The sequence below is a fragment of the Bubalus bubalis genome, chromosome 1 (assembly GCF_019923935.1).
Source record: "Bubalus bubalis isolate 160015118507 breed Murrah chromosome 1, NDDB_SH_1, whole genome shotgun sequence".
NCBI lineage: Eukaryota > Metazoa > Chordata > Mammalia > Artiodactyla > Bovidae > Bubalus > Bubalus bubalis.
Window position 1 is genome coordinate 183,631,157 of NC_059157.1, and position 25,046 is coordinate 183,656,202.

General features: G+C 41.1%; 1 protein-coding gene across 20 annotated transcripts in view; it reads right to left on the bottom strand.

The window, feature by feature from the left end:
- Positions 1 to 25,046, bottom strand: part of NEK11 (NIMA related kinase 11) — a 267,287-nt gene that overhangs the window by 124,568 nt on the left and 117,673 nt on the right. For 15 of the 20 annotated variants that reach the window (XM_044947220.2, XM_025291948.3, XM_025291900.3 and 12 more), the window contains 3 exons: positions 16,998 to 17,117; positions 13,899 to 13,992; positions 9,248 to 9,407 (listed from right to left, as the gene is read on the bottom strand). In XM_044947220.2, the coding sequence (XP_044803155.2) occupies positions 9,248 to 9,407; positions 13,899 to 13,992; positions 16,998 to 17,117 (374 nt within the window). The remainder of the gene's footprint in view (positions 1 to 9,247; positions 9,408 to 13,898; positions 13,993 to 16,997; positions 17,118 to 25,046) is intronic. The other 5 variants (XM_025291957.3, XM_025291940.3, XM_025291915.3 and 2 more) reach the window with 1 other exon arrangement.

Consider the following 25,046-nt stretch of genomic DNA (forward strand, 5'->3'; position numbering starts at 1 on the left):
CTCAGGTCAGTACTATGATCTTGCTTGCCACGCTGTATGGCCAAGAAAAAACCTTTTTGCTCTACCAGCAGAGCCCTTAGTTTAATAACTACTGGGCTTCTCTGGTGGCTTAGTTAGTAAAGAATCTGCCTGTAATGCAGGAGACCCAGGTTCAACACATGGGTCAGGAAGATCCTCCAGAGAAGGAAATGGCTACCCATTCCAGTATTCTTGCCTGGGAAATCCCACAGACAGAGGAGCCTGGTGGGCTACAGTCCACCAGATCACAAAGAGTCAGACACGACTGAGTGACTAACACACAAATTATGCTTAGCTAAGGGCTTCAGTTCAGTTTAGTTTCTCAGTTGTGGCCAACGCTTTGCGACCCCATGCACTGCAGCATGCCAGACTTCCCTGTCTATCACCAACTCCCAGAGCTTGCTCAAACTCACGTGCATCGAGATGGTAATGCCATCCAACAATCTCATCCTCTGTCCTCCCGTTATCCTCCCACCTTCAATCTTTCCCAGCATCAGGGTCTTCTCAAAAGTAAAGTAAGTTTTTCGCATCAGGTGGCCAAAGTATTGGAGTATCAGCTTCAACATCAGTTCTTCCAATGAATATTCAGGACTGATTTCCTTTAGGATGGACTGGTTGGATCTTCTTGCAGTCCAGGGGACTCTCAAGAGTTTTCTCCAACACCACAGTTCAAAAGCATCAATTCTTCAGCACTCAGCTTTCTTTACAGTTCAACTCACATCTATACATGACTACTGGAAAAACCATAGCTTTGACTAGATGGACCTTTGTTGCCAAAGTAATGTCTCTGTTTTTTAATATGCTGCCTTGGTTGGTCATAACTTTTCTTCCAAGGAGCAAGCATCTTTTAATTTCATGGCTGCAGTCACCATCTGCTGTGATTTTAGAGCCCAAGAAAATAAAGTCTGACACTGTTTCTATCATTTCCCCATCTTTTTGCCACGAAGTGATGGGACTGGATGCCATGATCTTCATTTTTTTAATATTGAGTTTTAAACTAACATTTTCACTCTCCTCTTTCACTTTCATTAAGAGACTCTTTCGTTTCTCTTCGCTTTCTGCCATAAGGGTGGTGTCATCTGCATATCTGAGATTACTGATATTTCTCCCCATAATCTTGATCCCAGCTTGTCCTTCATCCAGCCCTGAATTTTGCATGATGTACTCTGCATATAAGTCAAACAAACAGGGTGAAAATATATAGCCTTGATGCACTCCTTTCCCAATTTGGAACCAGTCTGTTGTTCCATGTCCAGTTCTAACTGTTGCTCCTTGACCTGCATACAGATTTCGCAGGAGGCAGGTAAGGTGGTCTGGTATTCCTATCTCTTGAAGAATTTTCCAGTTTGTTGTGATACACACAGCCAAAGACTTTGGTGTAATCAATAAAGCAGAAGAAGATGTCTTTCTGGTATTCTCTTGCTTTTTCAATGATCCAATGGATGTTGGCAATTTGACCTCTGGTTCCTCTGCCTTTTCTAAAATCAGCTTGAACATCTGGAAGATCTTGGTTCACATACTGTTGAAGCCTGGCTTGGAGAATTTTGAGCATTACTTTACTAGCGTGTGAGATGAGTGCAATTGTGCGGTAGTTTGAGTATTCTCTGGCATAGCCTTTCTTTGGGATTGGAATGAAAACTGACCTTTTCCAGTCCAGTGTTCACTGCTGAGTTTTCCAAATTTGCTGGCATATTGAGTGCAGCACTTTCACAGCATCATCTTTTAGGATTCGAAATAGTTCAACTGGAATTCCATCACCTCCACTAGCTTTGTTCATAGTGATGCTTCCTAAGGCCCACTTGACTTCACATTCCAGGATGTCTGGCTTTAACCACCATTGTGGTTATCTTGGTCATGAAGATCTTTTTTGTACAGTTCTTCTGTATATTCTTGCCACCTCTTCTTAATCTCTTCTGCTTCTGTTTGGACCATACCATTTCTATCCTTTATTGTGTCCATCTTTGCATGTAATGTTTCCTTGGTATCTCTAATTTTCTTGAAGAGATCTCTAGTCTTTCCCATTCTATTGCTTTACTCTATTTATTTTAATTGATCACCTTGGAAAGCTTTCTTATGTCTCCTTGCTACTTTTTGGAACTCTGCATTCATATGGGTATATCTTTCCTTTTCCCCTTTGCCTTTAGCATCTCTTCTTTTCTCGGCTATTTGTAAGCATTCCTCAGACAGCCATTTTGCCTTTTTGCATTTCTTTTTCTGGGGATGGTCTTGGTCACTGCCTCCTGTATAATGCCACGAACCTCCATTCATAGTTCTTCAGGCAGTCTATCAGATCTAATCCCGTGAATTTATTTCTCACTTCCACCAGCTAATTGTAAAGAATTTTATTAGGTCATACCTGAATGGGCTAGTGGTTTTCCCTACTTTCTTCAATTTAAATCTGAATTTGGCAATAAGGAGTTCATGATATGAGCCACAGTCAGCTCCCAATCATGTTTTTGCTGACTGTATAGAGCTTCTCCATCTCTGGCTGTGAAGAATATAATCAATCTGATTTCAGTGTTGACCATCTGGTGATGTCCATGTATAGAGTTAGTTTTAGAAGGTCTTGTTGATCTTCATAGAACCATTCAACTTCAGCTTCTTCAGTGTTACTGGTTGGGACACAGACTTGGATTACTGTGATATTGAATGGTTTGCCTTGGAAATGAACAGAGATCATTTTGTTCTTTTTTAGATTGCACCCAAGTACCGCATTTCAGACTCTTTTGTTGACTATGAGGGCTACTCCATTTCTTCTAAGGGATATCCACAGTAGTAGATATAATGGTCATCTGAATTAAATTCACCAATTCTAGTCCATTTTAGTTCACTGATTCCTAAAATGTCGATGTTCACTCTTGCCATCTCCTATTTGACCACTTCTAATTTACCAGATAATCATGATGGTGTGATCACTCACCTACAGCCAGACATCCTAGAATGTGAAGTCAAGTGGGTCTTAAGAAGCATCACTATGAACAAAGCTAGTGGAGATGATGGAATTCCAGTTGAGCTATTTCAAATCCTGAGAGACGGTGCTGTGAAAGTGCTGCACTCAATATGCCAGCAAATTTGGAAATCTCAGCAGTGGCCACAGGACTGGAAAAGGTCAGTTTTCATTCCAATCCCAAAGAAAGGCAATGCCAAAGAATGCTCAAACTACCGCACAATTGCACTCATCTCACATGCTAGTAAAGTAATGCTCAAAATTCTCCAAGCCAGGCTTCAGCAATACGTAAACAGTGAACTTCCAGATGTTCAAGCTGGTTTTAGAAAAGGCAGAGGAACCACAGGTCAAATTGCCAACATCTGCTGGATCATGGAAAAAGCAAGAGAGTTCCAGAGAAACATCTATTTCTGCTTTATTTACTATGCCAAAGCGTTTGACTGTGTGGATCACAATAAACTGGAAAATTCTTAAAGAGATGGGCATACCAGACCACCTGATCTGCCTCTTGAGAAAGAGATGGAATACCAGACCACCTGACCTTCCTCTTGAGAAATCTGTATGCAGGTCAGGAAGCAACAGTTAGAACTGGACATGGAACAACAGACTGGTTCCAAATAGGAAAAGGAGTACGTCAAGGCTGTATATTGTCTCCCTGCTTATTTAACTTCTATGCAGAGTACATCATGAGAAACGCTGAACTGGAAGAAGCACAAGCTGGAATCAAGATTGCTGGGAGAAATATCAATAACCTCAGATATACAGATGACACTACCCTTATGGCAGAAAGTGAAGAGGAACTAAAAAGTCTCTTGATGAAAGTGAAAGTGGAGAGTGAAAAAGTTGGCTTAAAGCTCAACATTCAGAAAACGAAGATCATGGCATCCGGCCCCATCACTTCATGGGAAATAGATGGGGAAACAGTGGAAACGGTGTCAGACTTTATTTTTCTGGGCTCCAAAATCACTACAGATAGTGACTGCAGCCATGAAATAAAAAGACGCTTACTCCTTGGAAGGAAAGTCATGATCAACCTAGATAGCATATTCAAAAGCAGAGACATTACTTTGCCAACAAAAGTCCGTCTAGTCAAGGCTATGGTTTTTCCTGTGGTCATGTATGGATGTGAGAGTTGGACCATGAAGAAGGCTGAACACCAAAGAACTGATGCTTTTGAACTGTGGTGTTGGAGAAGACTCTTGAGAGTCCCTTGGACTGCAAGGAGATCCAACCAGTCCATTCTGAAGATCAGCCCTGGGATTTCTTTGGAAGGAATGATGCTAAAGCTGAAACTCCAGTACTTTGGCCACCTCATGCAAAGAGTTGACTCATTGGAAAGGACTCTGCTGCTGGGAGGGATTGGGGGCAGGAGGAGAAGGGGACCACAGAGGATGAGATGGCTGGATGGCATCACTGACTCGATGGACGTGAGTCTGAGTGAACTCCGGGAGTTGGTGATGGACACGGAGGCCTGGCGTGCTGCGATCGTGGGGTCACAAAAAGTCAGACACGACTGAGTGACTGAACTGAAGTGAACTGAACTGAAGGGTGGGGAGTCAGTACATCTTCATTTGATATTAGATTCATTCTAATTATCCTCCTGAGCTCAGAAAATTAGGGAGTGACTGCAGGTGCCTATTTCTGGGAGTAAATGTGAGAGTCAGTAGCAAACACAAGTGTAACTCAGCAGAATACATGACAAATATGAAGCAGAAGCACCATCAATTTATATTCATCAATCAAGTCTCTAAGACAGAGCTCTGGAAGTGAGAGTACATCTGGGAATGTGGACATGACCTCCAGCACATGGTCATCTTTTCTGAGGGCTGACAAGCCGGGTTTTTGGATACATTTGGAGTCCGGACTGTTACATTTTGTCCTATGATGCTCAGGCTGCTTTTCTAGGTCTCAGGTCCTCTTAGAGCTACTGGTATGGGTCCCCAACCTCACAACATGAGCCCCGCAATAAAAAAGACTGAGAGAGGAGCCAAAGGATTCCAGACCTCATCTTCTTGCCTCTTGACAGAAGACTACAAACTCTATTAACATTCCTCGTGGAAGACAATGTTGCTTGGTTGACATTAGAAGAAAACCCCACAATCGTTTTTTTGGACTAAGGGCCCTGTGTCCCAAATAACATCCAGATATCCTCTTGGATGCCTTCTAGCTCCATGATTTCATGCCAGTCTCTCTCAGCCATTCATTAGCTAAAACACAAGTTAACAGGCATTACTCATGTATTCTTTTCTGGATATTTTATCATTTCCAAAAAATGTTATCAGTTTTATTGAGGTATAATTTATGGACAATGAAATGCTCATTTAAATTACAGAGTTCAATGGCAGAGTGGATGGGAGGGGAGTTTCATGGATATGAATATATGTCTGGTTGAATCCCTTTTCTGTCCAACTGAAACTACCACAACATTGTTAATGGGCTATATTCCAATACAAAATTAAAACTTAAAAAAAATAGAGTTTAATAAGTTTTGACAAATATATACATCTGGGTTACATCACCACAAGAGGTTCCTTGGGTACTTTTGGAGTCAATTTCTAACACCGTGATCCCCAGGCAACCAGTGGCCTCATTTCTGTCACTGCTAGTTCTGGACTTCATAGATATGGAATTATTCAATAGGAATTCTTTTGTCTTTATCTTTTTTCATTCAGCTCAATGTTTAGATATGCACCCAAACTAGTGTATATTGATAGTTTGCTTCTTTTCATTGACGAGTATTACATTGTATGGATAAACTACAAGTTAGTTTATCTATTCACCTGTTGATTGACACTGGCTTCTACTTTTTGGTACTATAAATACAACTGCTAAGAACATCTGAGTTCATCCTTGTAGACATGCTTGCATTTCTCTTGGTAACCATCTAGAAGTACAGTTGCAATAAGTAAACATTTTCTTTTAAAAAATAAAAACAGTTTTAAAATGTCATTGTCAATCACCTTCTTTCCACTTAGACATTTAAAGGGAAGAAATGGCGCCATAAATCATAGGTCAACCTGCAGCTAAAAAAGGGCATGTGGGCTTCCTATGGGCAAGCAAAGTATGAAACTCTTGAGGTCCAAGCTTTCTCTGAGCACAGGGAAGGAGCTCAGAACTGGCTCAAGGAGCGGCTTGAAATTAAGGAAATTAAGTGGCAGCTGGTCAGGCTCTAGGTAGGCAGCCAAGGTGGACAACTGTGCAGCCTCTGCATCATAAGAGCCATGCTCTGGGTGGGTCTGGGGCCCCTGCGTTCCAGGATATTCCAGCTTTGCAAGAAATGCTACTCTGAAACTCAGCTGTTGGTTGCTAAAAATAAGGCTAGAGTGTAATAAAGTTTCTGGCAAGAATTAAAGTGCAAGAATTCATCAGTATTACATACAAGGAGTTAAATGAGGATCATTTCTTCAATGTTCCAGTCATGCTTTTTCATTTGATTATAATGGTTACTCATGACTTCAGCTAAATTAAATCTACCGTAGTCAACTAAACACATATCAGAGGTAAATAATGCATCACCCTGTCCTGTTTCTCTGCAATAAACTCCTCAATTCCAGAAGGAATTTCCTAATTCAACATCAAAGACTGATTAAACATTTGGTAAAGGAGCTTAAAAAATGATTGTGTGATATTATTTTACATATAAAAAACAGATAAAAAATAAATAAAAACATCCTCTGGGTGCTTAAAGTTTGTAGTCAAATCTTCTAAAAGGCAGAGAATGGGAGAAATAATGAACCACTTCAGAGTTCATGAAAAAATTAAAATCTCCTGTCTCAAAATTTTACAATTAAGCTATGAGGTCACTAATCATCCTGCAGTTACTAACCAGTCATCAAGCCAAGGGCTACATGTTCATAGTCCTTCATAGTCTCCCTTTTCAATTTAACATTTAAGAAAGAACAGAAATTAGAAAATACAAATTTACAGAGAAGAAAAAATAAGGGAAATTTTATAAGTATTTTCCAAGGCATTTGGCCAAACTATAACTACTATGTGTTTTTGGCTCTCACAGCTTATAATGGAGACTTAAATAGTGTTTCCTTAAGGCATGGACAAGGTGGGCAAAGAAGTGAATTGGCCTCTTTTCAGTTTGGTTGGTAACTCAACACATGGTCTGCCATGGCAGAACCTCCTGAGAGAGGACAAAGCGTGAGGCACAAAGGCCGCCAGCCCAAAGAGTCCTGGCAGCACTGTGGTCTGAGCTAGCTTAGAAGTAACGCGCACTGGAAGCAGGAACTCTGGAGTCCTTGAGCACATTAATTACTGTCTTTGGTTTCTCGTTTGTGAAATGAATAATAGGTACCTTTCCTATCTGAATTCCGGAGGCTGGGCCCAGGCCTCTCACTCCTAGACCACCTGCTCAACACCCCGTCCTGGGGCTTCCTCTTTCTAGACGGTGATGGCCCTTCAGCAACACACAGCTGTCAGAATTGGTGCTACTTGGTGGCTGTCTGGTCCTTAGTTTTATAGTCTTGAAAAGAAAGGCCCACGGGATAGTTCTATGCTTCCGAATTTTACCTTTGGAAAATAACAAATAATGTACTAAAGAAACACCTGCAAAGAACCTAGCTGCAAATCCATCTGATACACATATTTGTCTGCCAGCAACTCCCATTACCAGGTGGCTTCCAAAACATCCTTTCGAAAGTTGGCAGATAGTACCTGAAGACTTTCAGGTCCTGGTCTCCTCACAGCTGAAGGAGGCAGGACCAGCTCTAACATCTCCAACAGCAAGACATCAGATGCACGTTTGGGCTGAAATGACCAGCCAATCCAAGTGCCACTACCTCCATTTTTTTTTTTTTTTTTTTTGAAAAAAGATTTCAGCTCCTGCCAAAGAGAGTTTCAGCCACAAGGATGTACCTGGAGACCTTTGACCACAAGATGTGTGAGGCTCCCATGCCCCAACCCCCACCCTAGGACCTCCGCAGCAGGCACACTAAGGCCTATGATAGAAGTCTCCTGAAGCACCTTGCAGACTGGTGCTCACCCAGGAGCCTCTCTGCACTTGGACTGAAACTTGAATCATGTCTGACATTCTCTCAACCTTTCCGGGCTCCTTCCCCAACTCTCTGATAACATTTTGTACTTTTAGCCCCATCTTGGGGAGAAGGAAATGGAAACCCACTCCAGTACTCTTGCCTGGAAAATCCCATGGACGGAGTAGCCTGGTAGGCTGTAGTCCATGGGGTCGCTAGGAGTCGGACATGACTGAGCAACTTCACTTTCACTTTTCACTTTCACGCATTGGAGAAGGAAATGGTAACCCACTCCACTGTTCTAGCCTGGAGAATCCCAGGGATGGGGGAGCCTGGTGGGCTGCCATCTCTGGGGCCGCACAGAGTTGGACACAACTAAAGCGACTTAGCAGCAGCAGCCCCATCTTGGCACCTGCCTCTCAGAGGTCCAAACAACGTATCATTCATTCACTTGAGGGATGTTAACTGAGTTCCTACGATGGTCCTGGGCTTCCCAGGTGGCACTAGTGGTAAAACTTGACTGCCAATGCAGGACACATAAGAGACGTGGGTTCAATCCCTGGGTCAGGAAGATCCCCTGGAGGAGAGCAAGACAACCCACTCCAGTATTCTTTCCTGGAGAATTCCATGGACAGAGGAGCCTGGTGGGCTACACAGTCCATGGGGTTGCCAAGAGTTGGACATGACTGAAGTGACTACGCACGCACACACAATGGCTCTGTCCATAGCCCTGGGGAGAAGGGTACAGGACTGCAAGGCCACACATTTCTAGCCCTCCCTCTCAGGGTCATGAACTGCTTCCTCTCTTTGGCTTTCACCATATGCTGAGAGCATAAGAGCCTCAGCTCATTCACTTTATTAATGGATTGCTTCATGGTTTAGGAAACTATTGCCAGGGCTTCCCTTACTGGGCCAGCCTTTTTACTCTAAAACTCATGTTTTTTTTTACCATTAGGCTATGATAACCCAGTTTGGCTGACAGCTCTGAGCACTTTCTTTTCTGGCTCCTGAGGGCCAGGAAAACCAGTTACAGAGGGAAACTGTATTTCAGAGCATTCATAGTGCTACACAGGTTAGTGGTGATGCTGTTTAACTCATACAGAAGGGGAGGTCCCTTGTCCAGTGTGAATTTCTAGCTCATCTTCACCATGTCAAGAAGACAGAGAGGATAGACAAAGCCTCAGCTTCCTGCTCTCTATCACCTCAGCTCAGCTCTGGCAAACTGATAGAAGGTGGCTGCATACACCCAAAGCTTTCCCCAGAGGCCGCCAGGCCCACTGGACAGTCAGCCACACCAGCCCACCTGTCATCCAAGAGCAGCCTTCTGAACACTGATGCAAATTCATACCATGATCTCCAAGGTCAGGTATGGTGTCTTCCACATTTGACCCAAGTGTGCAGAGATCCAGGGAAGGAATGGGCTGAGATTCAGGCAGGTTGTCTGAAGCTGGGTCATCACATTCCTTGCAAAAAGTAATGAACAATTCATGAGAAGCTGATCAGAGGAAACAGCATTACCACAAATGAAACAATATTCATTCCAAATGATTTGGAAACAAAAGCCTACCTAATTCTCTCCCTTAAACATGATAACATTTTCAAATCTTAGGAAGGCAGCTTGGAATGAGAGAAACAGCTTTGAATTAACTTCGCAGGTGACCCTGGGCAAAGCATGTAACCTCCCTTGGCCTGAGTGTCAGGGTCATGGTGAGGGTGAGGCAGAAGGGACGCCCAGGGCACACACAAGAGGAGGTACTGACTTGCAGCATCGGCTGCTGAGAATGGGGATCTCCTTCCATCGTGCACCCAGGCCTCACGCTCCCCACAGCCTAGTCCAGCCCTGCTCAGCTTCCTCATCTCAAGACTACAGGTGCTGGCTTCCATAATGTTCAAGCTCTCTTCCAGCTTTTTCTGTGATTTTTATGAATTTCAATTCCCTAAAAGAAAGAGATCTAAGAGGTGACATAAGAGTTTATACTTAAAAAAAAAATGTTAAGTTAAACTTCTCAAATATATCAACAGGCATTTCAGCTAATCACTATGTCTATATATGTGTGTGTGTGTGTGTGTGTGTGTGTGTGTGTGTGTGTGTGTGTTTGCCACCCAGACCTAATGCTGAATTGACCTCTTTTCCAGGATAAATGGTTTTCATGGAGAACTAGTCCAAGAGCACCTTCTTATCAAAAGGAGAAAGTTCAAACTATCCTAAATAAATAAGTAAAACACAGCTGTGCTACACTGTGATGTGGCATCTGTGGAAATATAGTCATAAATATTTTTAAGAAAAATAGTCCATTTTTTATACTGTATAATAATTGTTGCAGGAGGTGAAACTGGGGCTCCAAATTTCAAAGGATCACCAATAATGCAAAAAAACAGAGACTGTGTAAAATGTGCCTTTGCATCTATTTCAGAAATTTTTGAAAACAAGTATTTGAATTCTCAATTGACTTCGATTTTCCGAGGTTCTCTTTGAAGAGAACTTTTATAATGGTTTTAGAAGGAGCAGGACATGACCTGCTCTTTGATCCCCAAGACTATTTCACATTTGCAGGCCTAACCTGCCACACTCTTCACAAAAACCTTCACACCTGCATATACCCCAGGATAAAAGAAAGACTGGGCTTAGTGTGTGCATCATGGCATCTAGTTGTTTTAAGCTACCATCCTTTAAGAAATGGTGCCAACATGATTCCACAGTCAACTACACTTCAAGATTTCAAAGCCCAAATCCAGCAGAGCAGAAAATGCCTGCCAGAGAAAAAGGCCCCGTCAGTCAGGATCTGAAAAACAAAGCAAGCCACTCTCCTAAACGCCTCAAAGAATTTTTATAATGTTTAAGGGGTGACACAACCAGCCTCTCTCTGAACTCCGATTCTATCTCCAGCTACTGCTTTTGAAATATAATGAGGTTTGCTTCAGCTCGCCAGACAGAAGCAAGAGGACTGGAGAACAGAGCCCAGTGAGAGGAGGAAGAAATTCAGCCACAAATGCGCATTTGGGGAAAGAAAGGAGTGTGTGCCTCTTATTCTTTCTCTTCTTTTAAATTATGTTTTTCTTTAGCTTCTTGCACCTGAATGATCCAATTTATTTCTCACACTATACTTCATCCTTTTCAGCTCACTGATGCTTCTCCACAAGATGTCTAGACCCTTTGGACCATCTGCAAAGTGCTCAGCTCTCTGTCCTTGGTTCTCTGAATATGTTACACCTGCCTCACTCCTGGGCTTCCCTACTGGTTCAGTCAGTAAAGAACCTGATTGAAATGCTGGAGACTGTGAATGTGATCAGACTGGTCTCCACTCTGCCTGGCCTCCTCTCTCCATCCTCCTCCAGGGGAACAAGAACCTTCCCTCCAGCTGCCTCTCCTTGTCTTCCATTCCCATTAAATATTCTATTTTTTCTAAAGAGATAATAAGAAGGTCTGCTCATCATGGCTTTCCCAGATCCTCCTCCATCTGAAGCTGCTTTCAAGAACCCAATTTCTGCTCATTACTAATCAGTGTGATCCTGGCCCAGCAGCGTCAGAATCACCAGGGGGTTTGTTAGAAATGCAGTATCTGGGCCCCACTTCAGACCAGGCAAGTCGGAATCTGCATTTCAAAAAGGCCAACCAGTGATTCAGGCGCATTTTGAAGTTTGAGAAGCGCTGCTAGAAGCCATAAGAATTTGAAATAGTGCCAGCTGACTGTGGAGCTGAGTGGTCAAAGATGGTTTTCCTGAAGAGGAGGTGACATTTGAAAGAGGGAGAGTGGGATGGTACCAACGGGCCAGAGAGAAGCAGCTGATTGGCACAAAGGAAGGTGAGAGACCTGGGGTGCTGAGCGACACCATGCGCTGAGCACAATCAGCACTTCCTGTCCTCATCAATATGCAGCTGAGGAAAGCTGCTTCTGCAAAGCTCAGGACCAAAGATGTTGTTGAACTGAATCCTAACAACCAAAGAATGAACCACCACCATCTTTGACCAAGACAGCTGCAGGCACCTCCCTCCTGCCTCTGCTCCTTGCTGATGGATGGGGATGGAATTGGGAGAAACTAGGCAGACACTGCGGAGGTTATGAGTTGGGACTCCATAAAATCTGTGAAATCCTCACGTTCCTCATCTGAACTGAGCCAAGATCTGGAATCCCATGTTCTGTAGGATAATATAGAGTTAATAAAATCTTAAGTGACTTTACGCTTCCCCAAGGGCCCTGATTTTTATAGGACCAACAGGACCTCATATAGTGCAGTTGCTTCACACTGATAATAATCATATCAGAAATTAAAAACAACACAAAAATGGTGATTTTGAAAGCCCATGAAGAAAAGTAAAGAAGAAGTTATCAGACAGTAAAATGTAAGATTAAACTTGAAACTGTTTTTATTTACCATATGCTAACTTCAATATGGTTAGAATAAAGTTATTTAGGCTTTATAATACAAAATATTACCACATCTGTACTTTTCAATATCCAGTCTCTGGGGGTAAAATCCCTTAGAAGCAGGGGACTCTGAGCATTCCAGGAAAAAAACCCCTCCCAACCCCCACATCTCTGAAGCCAGCTTCCCTGAGAATGGGGGTTGGGATAGAGCAGCACCAGCACCTCCACATTGTCTGCTGAGGGGCCAGTTGATAGAGACTCCTAAAGTCAGAGAAGGCTGGACCCCGATCTGCTCTAGCTTTGGGTTTTCAGAACTTGAGAGTACTCACAACCACTAAGTCATCGAGAAAGGTGACTCCTCAGTCAGAGAGCAGCAGAAAACAATGTTCCCAGGCTCTGCTTTGTCTGCAAGTGAGCTCCAGTAGGGGCTCCTGCACACACCAGATTCAGAGCCCTCTGCTGACTGAGCTACAGTAGTAGAGTGTCTGCAGGCCTAGGGATCATCCCCACAATTTCAGGGGGTCTGGCCCATCCTGCTAAAGGAAAGACTTTCCCTCAGATGCAGGAATTGCCAATGAACAAATTACCAGAATTTGAAACAGTAAACTTCTAAAAAATGACTCCTTCCCAAGTTGCTTTTACCAAAAGAGCTGCAAGGTTGGTGTTGATGTTCATTATCCAAATACAACCCTAAAGAAAAATTACGTTAAGTATCAAAGCCCACATTAAAGTCAATGAAGATATGTTTAACCATTGCTGCTGCTGCTGCTAAGTTGCTTCAGTCGTGTCCGACTCTGTGCGACCCCATAGACGGCAGCCCACTAGGCTCCTCTGTCCCTGGGATTCTCCAGGCAAGAATACTGGAGTGGGTTGCCATTTCCTTCTCCAATGCATGAAAGTGAAAAGTGAAAGTGAAGTCGCCCGTGCGTGCCTGACTCTTAGCGACCCCATGGACTGCAGCCTACCAGGCTACTCCGTCCATGGGATTTTCCAGGCAAGAGTACTGGAGTGGGGTTGCCATTGCCTTCTTCGATGTTTAACCATTAGGGAATGGTATTTGCTATTCAGGAGCCTGGGATGCAGAGGACATGAATCTGGGGTGTATTTCATGTGAGTCTACAACCTTATTTATTATTGGATATCTAGAGTAATTTGCCAAAGGAGTTATTAACACAATGTGTGATGATATGGATAGGAGACAGAAAATAAAGAGAGAAAAAATGAAAAATAAGACAAAAAGAACAATGGACTAGAGAGGTAAAGCATGGCTGAAATTCAAAATTAGATAGACACAGATCTGTTCTGCAAAGTCATACCTTTAACTCAGCTGTTCATTCCATCCTGATGAAGTCACTGTTAAACAGTAGGCACTTGGTACAGCTGCTCTGAAAAAGTGTTGTCTCTAATTTTTGGCCTACAGTTAGCACTCTAAACAAATCTCAGTACATCCTGGAATTGGGCAAAGTTGGTCCGGATGTTTTTTTTTCCCTACCTTGTCCCCCTTTCCTACCCACTTGGCCCTACAAATCTGAAGAATCCGAGGCAAGAAAAGGTCTTTTGTAAAATTTAAAACAGAAGTGCACTCACGTGGAGCACATCCACTGTCTGCCGCTGGAAGTTCCGCAATCTCAGTTCCTGCATTCGTTTGTTGTTTTCTTCATATTTTTCTTCCACAAGCTTTCTGCATAAAGTGAACATAGGCAAAGACCAGCAATTTGCTAAGACGACAACTGTTTCATAAGAAAGTGTGATCCCTGTATCAACAGGCAGACCAGGGTGTTGGGCAGCCAGCCTGCGGTCTCTCTCTCAATGGATGAGCGTGGCGTAGCCTCAGTGGGTTCTCCTTTAAAGCATGCAGGATGCCAGCTCCTTGTTCCCCCAGGACTCAGCATAGGAGGGCAGTGCCATCTCTGTGTGCTCTGGCCTGTGCTGACAGGGGTATGTCTCAGATGCCCGATTGAGAGCCCACCACATACCAATAACTAGGTAACAAAGCCATAGACACGGAAAATAGACCCACATTTTAAAGAATTTATGGAAAAGAATATGAGAGCCACTGTGAAGAGGACTTTTTCTTGGATATTTCCAGTTTCCTCTACAACAGGAATTGAATTTACTAGACCTGTTGTTAAACTGGAGGAAAGATTTGAGTTCTTGTGATTACTTGTGCCCTAATTTATACTTAGATTTCTCGAAAAAAATCACTGAACATCCTGTTGTCAAATTTTCTTGTCTTTAAATTGTGTGGGTACATTATAACCTTCATGACAATGAAGTCATTTTCTAGCTAACACCCATTCTTTCTTGAATCCTAGAAACAATAATCAAAACAACTCCAATGTAATTCACTCATAAAATCAAGAACAAACTTTATTTAACAAACTATTGCCTTTAATAACAAAAATATTAAATGTCACGAGGAAGATCAATGACTTTTTTGCATATTAAAGAAATTTTAACCTGAGAAATAATTTGTAATGTGCAAGTTATTAAATTGCCTTTTTAATCTGTTACTGTCAGACATTTAATTTTCCTTTCACCCTCAACCAATGACACGAACCATGGTACCCTGGAAGTAAATGCATTCCTGAGGTATTAGATCTGGGGCCATGAGTTGATGCAACTATTCAAACAATATTCATGAATATATTTTCTCAACCAAATCCACACTTAGTGGTGTACTGGATTTTACATATCTTCCAGCTTAACACTGAATAATATCACATTGGTACCTTGAAAGGGCATTGTTGGAACATTTACACCATAGAATCAGCAAACAAATTATTAATAGTAGCTACTCCTCTGGCCCCCACAGACCCAGAGACTTCATCAGCAAACTACTGCCCATGAAGCACTGTGACAGAAATCTTTTCCCATATTTATTAAAGAAAACATTTGATAAGAGGAAGTGGTCTCTCAGGTTCTTACATGGTTCATCATGATAGGCACTTTAAGTACAAGGACATCTTGGATCATTTTTCAGATACAATGTTGTTGCCATTGTTCTGTTGGGAAGTCATGTCCAACTCTTTCCAGACTGAAGTATGCCAGGCTCCCTTGTCCTTCACTGTCTCCCAGAGTTTGCCCAATTTCACATCTGCTGAGTCAGTGATGTGATCTAACCATCTCATCCTCTGCTGCCATCTTCTCTTTCTGCCTTCAATCTTTCCCAGCATCAGAGTCAGCTCTTTGCATCAGGTGGCCAAAGTATTCAAGCTTCAGCTTCAACATAAGTCTTTCCAATGAATATTCAGGGTTGATTGCCTTTAGGATTGACTAGTTTGGTCTCCTTGCAGTCAAAGGGACTCTCAAGAGTCTTCTCCAGCACCACAATGCAAGACCCTCAGTTCTTCAGTGCTCAGCCTTCGTTACGGTCCAACTCTCACATCCATACGTGATTACTAGAAAAACCATCGCTTTGACTATATGGACCTTTGGCAACAAACTGATGTCTCTGCTTTTTAATATTCTAAGTTTGTTATAGCTTTCCTTCCAAGGAACAAACTTCTTTGAATTTCATGGCTTCAGTCACCATCTGCAGTGATTTTGAAACCCAAGAAAATAAAATCTGTCACTGCTTCCACTTTTTCCCATCTATTTGCCATGAAGTGATTGGACCAGATGCCATGATATTATTTCTTTAATGTTGAGTTTTAAGTCAGCTTTTTCACTCTCCTCTTTTCCCCTCATTAAGAGGTCAGATACATTAACAAGGTCATAAAATGGACAGATTTTATTTTCAGGCCTTTTTGTCTCTCTAGTTCTTGGTTGGGGCTTCTAAGCTTCAAAAAAAAGGCAGAGGAAGAAAGAACAAAAATCAGTCAATTGGGCTACTTACCAGCTGAAAAATTAGTCTTTGAGAAATTGGGAGTCTGGGGTTCTTTGGAAGAACCCTATCATGTGTAAACTCTGAAGACTAGTGATCTCATACAAGCAGCACTGCCCCCAGACTGCGAAGGGCTTCACTTCGCAGAACAGAGCTGCTTCCAGTCTTCTCTCTCAGTTCAGTCGCTCAGTCGTGTCCGACTTTTTGCACCCCCATGGACTGCAGCATGCCAGGCTTCCTTGTCCATCACCAACTCCCGGAGCCTCCTCAAACTCATGTCCATTGAGTTGGTGATGCCATCCAATCATCTCATCCTCTGTCATCCCCTTCTCCTCCTGCCTTCAATCTTTCCCAGCATCAGGGTCTTTTCCAAGGAGTAAGTTCTTCACATCAGGTGGTCAAAGTATTGGAGTTTCAGCATCAATCTTCAGTCTTGTCTCTACAGACAACAATTTTCTACAGATACATTCTTCTCCCTAGAGAGCAGCCAGTACTCCAGGCAGAGGGGGTTTAGCAAACCCCTGGGGAGTATGGACAGAATAGTGAGGCCGCCTTATCACCCCTCACAGGGCTATGTAAAGAAGATATCAGCAAAAAGGAGGCTTTGTCTGGAGGTTGTCTCTGTATTTTCATTCCTAATAACCTCCCTGATAGTCAATCGTTCTTTTCACATAAGACTGAAAGCTTGATATTAATACTGTCTGACATCTAATCACCATATTTTGAGTGAATGAGTGAAAGAAAAAATTAATAAATACATAAGAATGTACATTTTAATTTTCTCTTGTGGTTTCTGCTTTTCTTTAGCACATTCTTTTAGAGCCCTGAGAGGCAGCGTTCACTAGGGGAAGGTCACTTACTTCAGCTTCCTGGCCTCCTCATCAGCTGCCTGGACCTTCCTCACCCGCATTCTCTCTCTTGGTGTCATCTTCTGCACCTCAGACAGTGCCCGCAGGGTCTGCAGGTGAATCTTTTTTTGCCTATAAGAATAAAGATTCCCACATGTAACCCATCCCAAACATGCTCAGAAAAATTAAACAAGTATTTTACAGAAGTATCATTACACTACTGAAAAGGCAAAAAGATCTCAAGACTTGCCAAGCAAAAACTAATAAACTCTGGGTAGGTAATTAGCCAAGCAGTACTGTGGTTAATTGGCAATATTTTTAAAATTAGATTTCTGTTTAAAAGCAAATTTTGTACTTTGCAAATTTCTGCTCATTTCACTGCCTATGACTGATTTTCATAGTGTAAGATAAATTAGGATCTTGACTATGAAGGAGTAAGTAACAATATGAATAGGACACAAATTTAGAATTAGACAGGGTTGGAATCCCATCTCTCCCATTCATTAGCTCTGCATCCTTAAGCAAGTTACTGAACCTTTCTGAACCTCAGTTTTCTCATCTATTAAGTGAAGTCGCTCAGTCGTGTCTGACTCTTTGCGACCCTAAGGACTGTAGCCCACCACGCTCCTCCATCCATGGGATTTTCCAGGCAAGAGTACTGGAGTGGGTTGCCATTGCCTTCTCCAGGGGATCTTCCCAACCCAGGGATCGAACCTGGATCTCCTGCATTGTAGGCAGACACTTTACCATCTGAGCCACCAACGGACTATCATGAGTATTACATGAGATAATGTATATATAGTGCCGGACACATAAAAGAATCCCAAAATGGTGCTATTAGAATGTGCATGCTCAGTTGCATTCAACTCTTTGCAACCCCATGGACTGTAGCCCGCCAGGCTCCTCTGTCCGTGGGATTTTCCAGGCAAAAATACTGAAGTGGGTTGCCATTTCCTCTTCCAGGAGATCTTCCCAACCCAGGAATCGTACCTGTGTTTCCTGCAGTTTCTGCATTGGCAGGCAGATTCTTTACCACTGAGCCACCTGGGAAGCCCCAGTACTATAATAGCTAAATGTTATTGAATATGCCCTGTCTTCTAGGCTTCACACAGTAGATATTTTTTAATATTTTATTTATTTTTTAATTGGAAGAAAATTGCTTTACAATGTTGTTGGTTTCTGCCATACAGCAATGCAAATCAGTCATAATTATATAATATATAATAATTATAATATATAATTATATATTATATAATTATATATTAAATTATTAATTATAATAATATATAATATATATATAATTATGACTGATTATACATATATATCTCCTCCCTCATAAGCTTCCCTCCCTTCCCCCCATCCCACCTCTCTAAGTAATCACAGAGTGATAGACTGGGCATCCTATGTTATATAGTGGCAGCTTCCCACTAGCTGTTTATTTTACACATGATAGTGTTCTATATATGTCAGTGTGACTTTCTCAATTTGTCCCACCCTCTTTCCCTTGCTGTGTCCACAACTCCATTCCCTCTGTTTGTGTCTCCTCTCCTTCCCTGCAAATAGGTTCATCAATACAATTTTTCCAGATTCCATATATATGTGCTAATATACAATATTTGTTTTTCTCTTTCTGACTTACTTCACTCTACATAACAAGTTCTAGGTTCATCCACCTCACTAGAATGGACTCAAATTCCTTCTTTTTATGGCTGAGTAATATATATATGTACCACATCTTCTTTATCCATTTATCTGTCAGTAGACATCTAACTTGCTTCCATGTCCTGGCTATTGTAAATAGTGCTGCAATGAACACTGTGGTACATGTATCTTTTTGAATTGTGGTTTTCTCAGGGTATATGCTCAGTAGTGCGGCTGCTGCATCACATGGTAGATTTAGTCCTGTTTTTTGTTTTTTTTTTTAAAGAACCTTCACACTGTTCTCCATAATGGCTGTAGCAGTTTACATTCTTTCCAACAGTGTAAGAGGGTTCCCTTTTCTCCACAAACTTCCCAGCATTTGTTGTTTGTAAGTATTTGACGATGGCCATTCTGGTTGGTGTGAGGTGATACTTCATTGTGATTTTGATTTGCATTTCTCTAATAATGAGTGATGTTGAGCATCTTTTCATGTGTTTATTGGCCATCTTTATGTCTTCTTTGGAAAAAATCTGTTTAGGTCTTCTACTCATTTTTTTATTGTGTTGTTTGTTTTTCTGATTTTGAGCTGTATGAACTACTTATACTTTTTGGAAATTAATTCTTTGTCAGCTGTTTCATTTGCAATTACTTTCTCCCCTTCTGAGGGTTGTCTTTTCATCTTGTTTATTGTTTCCTTTGCCATGCAAAATCTTTTAAGTCTAATTGGGTTCCACTTGCTTATTTTTGTTTTTATTTTCATTACTCTAGGAGGTGAGTGAGAGATCTTGCTGCAATTTATGTCAAAGAGTGTTTCGACACGATGGTTTCTTTTAAGAGCCTATGTTTCTTCTTAGAACCTATGTTTTCTAATACACTATGCTTCTTTCAAGAGCCTATGTTTTCTTCTAAGAGCTTTATAGTTTCTGGGCTTACATTTAAGTCTTTAATCCATTTTGAGTTTATTTTTGTGTATTATGTTAGGAAGTATTCTAATTTATGTGTAGCTATCCAGTTTTCCCAACACCATTTTTTGACGAGGCTGTCTTTTCTCCATTGTATATTCTTGCCTTCTTTGTCAAGGATAACGAGTCCATATGTGTGAGGCTTTATCTCTGCAATTTCTATCTTGTTCCATTGTTTTTCATTTCTGTTTTTGTGCCAGTACCATACTGTACTGATGACTGTGGCTTTGCAGTATAGTCTGAAGTCAGGAAGGTTGACTCCTCTAGCTCCATTTTTCTTTCTCAAGAATTGCTTTGGCTATTTGGAGTCTTTTCTGTTCCCATACAAACTATAACATTTTTTTATTCTATATCTGTGGAAAATGCCCTTGGTAATTTGATAGAAATTGCATTGAATCTGTAGATGGCTTTGGGTACTATAGTTATTTTCACAATATTGATTCTTCCAATCCAAGAACATCGTGTATCTCTCCATTGCATCATCATTGATTCCGTTCATCAGTGTCTTACAATTTTCTGCAAACAGGTCTTATGTCTCTACAGGTAGGCTTATTCCTAGGCATTCTACTTGAATGCCAGGGATTTCTTTGTATTAATTTTGTACCCTGCAACTTTACTAAATTCACTGACTAGCTCTAGTAATTTTCTGGTGGCATCTTTAGGATTTTCTATGTATAGCATCATGTCATCTGCAAACAGTGAGAGTTTTATTTCTTCTTTTCCAATCTGGATTCTTTTATTTCTTTTTCTTCTCTGATTGCTGTGGCTAGGACTTCCAAAACTATATTGAAAAACAGTGAGAAGCGTGGCATCCATGTCTTTTTCCTGATCTAGAGGAAATGCTTTCAATTTTTCACCATTGAGAATAACGTTTGGTGTGGGTTTGATGTATATGGCCCTTATTATGCTGAAGTAAGTTCCTTCTATGCCAATTTTCTGGAGAGTTTTCTTTTCTTTATCATTAAGATGTGTTGAATTTTGTCTAAAGCTTTCTCAGCATCTATTGAGATGATCATATGGTTTTTATCTTTCAATTTGTTAATATGGTGTATCACATTGATTGATTTGTGTGTATTGAATCCTTGCATCTCTGAGATAAAACCCACTTGATCATGGTGTATGAATACTTTTAAAGTGTTGTTGGATTCTGTTTGCTAGAACTTGGTTGAGGATTTTGCATCTATGTTCATCAGAGATTTTGGCTGGTGATTTCCTTTTTTTTGTGACATCTATGTCTGATTTTGGTATCAGGGTGATGGTGGCCTTGTAGAATGAGTTTGGGAGTTTTCCTCCCTCAGCAATTTTTTGAAAGAGTTTGAGCAGGATATGTGTTAGCTCTTCTCTAAACATTTGATAAAATTTGCCTTCAAGCCATCTGGCCCAGGAATTTTGTTTGTTAGAAGATTTTTAATCAGAGTTTCAATTTCAGTGCTTATGATTGGTCTGTTCATATTTTCTATTTCTTCTTGGTTCAGTCTTGGAAGGTTATACTTCTCTCAGAATTTGTCCATTTCTTCCAGGATGTCCATTTTATTGGCATATAGTTGCTCATAGTAGGCTCTTAGGATCCTTTGTGTTTCTGTGTTTTCCTTTGTAAATTCTTTTTCATTTCTTATTTTATTGATTTGAGTCTTCTCCCCCTTTTACTGGTGATTCTGGCTAACGGTTTGTAAATTTTGTTTATCTTTGGAATGAACCAGCTTTTAGTTTTATCAATCTTTGCTATTATTTTCTTCATTCCTTTTTCATTTATTTCTGCTCTTGTTGTTGTTGTTCACAGTCATGTCTGACTCTTTGTGACCCCAGGGACTGCAGCATGCCAGGATTCCCTGTCCTTCACTGTCTCCCAAAGTTTGCTCAAACTCATGTCCATTGAGTCCAAGATGCCTGCTTCTCCTCCTGCCCTCTATCTTTCCCTGCCCTTAATATGTCTGCTCTGATCTTTATGATTTTTTTCCCCTCTACTAAATTTGGGGTTTTTCTGTTCTTCTTTTTCTTGTTGCTTTAGGTATAAGGCCAGGTTATTTGATGTTTTTCTTGTTTTCTGACATAGGCTTGTATTGCTACAAACCTCCCTCTTAGCACTGCTTTTACTGCATCCCATAAGTTTTGAGTTGCTCTGTTCTTATTGTCGTTTGTTTCTAGATATCTTTAAAATTTCCTCTTTGATTTCTTCAGTGACCTCTTGGTCATTTAGAAGTGCACTGTTTAGCCTCCATGTGTTTGTGTTTTTTACATTCCCCCCCCCCGTAATTGATATGTAATCTTATAGCATTGTGGTTAGAAAAAATGCCTGATATTGTATTAGTTTTCTTAAATTTACCAAGGCTTGATTTGTGACCCAAGAAATAATTTACCCCAGAGAATGTTCCAGATAAAAAACATATTCTACTGCTTTTGGATGGAATGTCCTATATCAGTTAGGTCTACTGGTCCAATGTGTTATTTAAGGCTTGTGTTTCCTTATTAATTTTCTGTTTTGATAATCTGTCCATTGGCGTTAGTGGAGTGTTAAAGTCCCCCACTATTATTGTGTTACTGATTATTCCTTCTTTTATAATTGCTACCATTTGCCTTATGTATTGATGTGCTCCTATGTTGGGTGCATATATATTTATAATTGTTATAATTTCTTTTTGGATTGATCTCTTGATCCCTTTATTATTATGTAGTGTCCTTCTTTGTCTCTTCTTTGTCTCTTTCTTTTGATTTCCATTTGCATGGAATATCTTTTTCCAGCCCCTCACTTTCAGTGATGTATATGTCCCTAGGTTTGAAATTGTCTCTTGTAGACAGCATATATAGGGGTCTTGTTTTTGTATACATTCAGCCAGTCTGTGTCATTTGGTTGGAGCATTTAATCCATTTACAATGTAAGTGAATTAATTATTGATATATATGATCTATTACCATTTACTGTATTGTTTTGAGGGTTTTTTTTTTTTTTTTTCTTGGTAGGCCTTTTCTTTCTCTTGTGTTTCCCATCAAGAGAATTTCCTTTAGCATTTGTTGTAAAGCTGGTTTGGTGGTGCTGAATTCTCTTAACTTTTGCTTATCTGTAAAGCTTTTGATTTCTCCATCAAATCTAAATGAGACTCTTGTTATGTAGAGAAATATTGGCTGAAGGTTTTTTCCTTTCATCACTTTAAGTATATCCTGCCACTCCCTTCTGGCCTGTAGAGTTTCGGCTTAAAGATCAGCTGTTACCCTTAAGGGGATTCCCTTGTATGTCATTTGTTGCTTTTCTCTTGCTGTTTTTTAATATTTATTTGTGTTTAATTTTTGTTATTTTGATTAATATGTGTCTTGGCATGTTTCTCTTTGGGCTTATCCTTTATGGGACTCTGTGAGCTTCTTGTACTTGGGTGGCTATTTCCTTTCCCATGTTAGGGAAATTTTCAACTATGATCTGCTCAAATATTTTCTCATACCCTTTCTTTAATCTTCCTCTTCTGGGACCCCTTAATTCGAATGTTGGCACACTTAATGTTTTCCCAGAGGTCTCTGAGACTGTCCTCATTTTTTTCATTCTTTTTTCTTTATTCTACTCTGCTTCAGTTATTTCCACCATTCTTTCAGTTCACTTATCCACTCTTCTGCCTCAGTTATTCTGCTATTGGTTCCCTCTAGAATTTTTTATTTCAGTCATTATGGTGCTCATCGTTGATTGTCAGGCCACTGCCCACACTTTTCTGGGAGCCTGTGCAGTCTGGCATTGCCAAGGAACCCACGAACTGGGGCCAGTTCCCCTGGAAGAACGCATGACCTGCCTCAGGCTGTGGCAAATCCCCTCAGGCCTCTGCCACTACAGGCACTCCCCACACATCCCAGCTGTGTCTGCTGTACCTCTCCTATTCCCCAGCCTGATTGAGCAAGGGAGCCCTGAGCTTTATTTCTCCTTTGTTTCTTATAGGTCCCCATGTCTTCTCAGTCCGTGCCTCCATTTTAGTTCTGGGATTTGGGATCACCTTTACTACCGTTGCTCTGAGTCCTTTTCTGGGCAGACGGCCTATTTCCTCTTCATTTGTTTGGCCTTTTTCATTTTTAGCATCCTCCCTCATCTGCCGCATATTTCTCTTTTAATTTTGTTTAGTTCACTGTATTTGAAGTCTTCTTTCCTCAGGCTGCAAGGCTGTTGTTCCTCTTACTTCCGCCTCCACTGGGTGGGGGCAGACCAGTACCTTGTGAAGGTCTCTTGGTGGGGGGACTGGTGCCTGTGTTCTGGTAGGTGGAGCTGGATCCTGTCTCTCTGAAGGGTAATTCCATGTCCAGTGGCATGTTTTGGGGAGTCTGTGAGCTCAGTATGCCTTTGGGCAGCCTGTCTGTGAACGGGTAGTGTTGTGCTCTTGTTTTGCTAGTTGTATGGTGTGATCATCTGGCACTGGAGCTTGCTGGTCTTTGTGTGGGGTCAGGTCTTAGCATTGAGATGGACAGCTTTGGGAGAGCTCTTATTGATTAATATTCCATGGGGTCAGGAGTTTGCTGTTGTCCAATGTTCCAGACTCAGTCTTCCACTTCCTTGGAAATTCAGGGTCAAACCCTGGCTGGAGCACAAAGACTCCACAAGCCACATAGCACAGAAGAGAAAAAGAAAGAAAGAAATAGAATAAATATCAAGCAAACATACAAACAAACAAAAAGAATGGATGGACAAAACCCCATGACAAATGGTAAAAGCAACACTAAACATACAGGAACACACAATGAAACTCACACAAAGAAAAAAGAAGAAAGAATAAAAAGAGGAACCAACAAAGAAGAGGCAATCAAACCAATAAACAAACATACAAATGAAAACAAACACTAAAAACTAGAGTAGCAAAAATACAAAACCAAAAACACGGGGGAAAAATACAATATAATGAAAAACTACTGTAGAAAAAGGGAAAAATACAATAAAATAATTTTTTTAAAAAAGCATTTAAAAAGGAAAAAGTAAGTAAAAACAAAAAATTAAAGCACTAATAGAAAAAAAAGAACAACAACAGAATGAAATGAAAAAATAAAAAAGAGAGAGTGGTAGTAAGAAGAATATTTTCCTATGGCCTTACCTGTCCTTGCCACATAGTGAGCTCCAGCCAATCTACCTACTCAGAAAGTCCTCTAATATTTCTAGGAAGGTCTCTGGACCTGCTGGCACTGTGGAGTCAGCTCAGACTCGGATCTGGTCTTACTCCAGCTTGTACTTGCTTCCAAAGTCCACAACTGCCCCCAAAGTCCACAATTGCCACCAAAGACCACAGCCTCAAGCTAATTGCGGGGATTTAACCTGCTGCACCCGAAGCTACAGAGGTGAATTCCCTTCCTCTTCTTTGGTCACACAGCTCCTCGTGTTCAGCATTGGTTTTGGCCCCACCTCTGTTTGTAGGCCACATTCCATTGTTTGTTCCCAGCCCAGACAGTGAAAAGTCGCTCAGTCATGTCCAACTCTTTGTGACCCCATAGACTGTACAGTCCA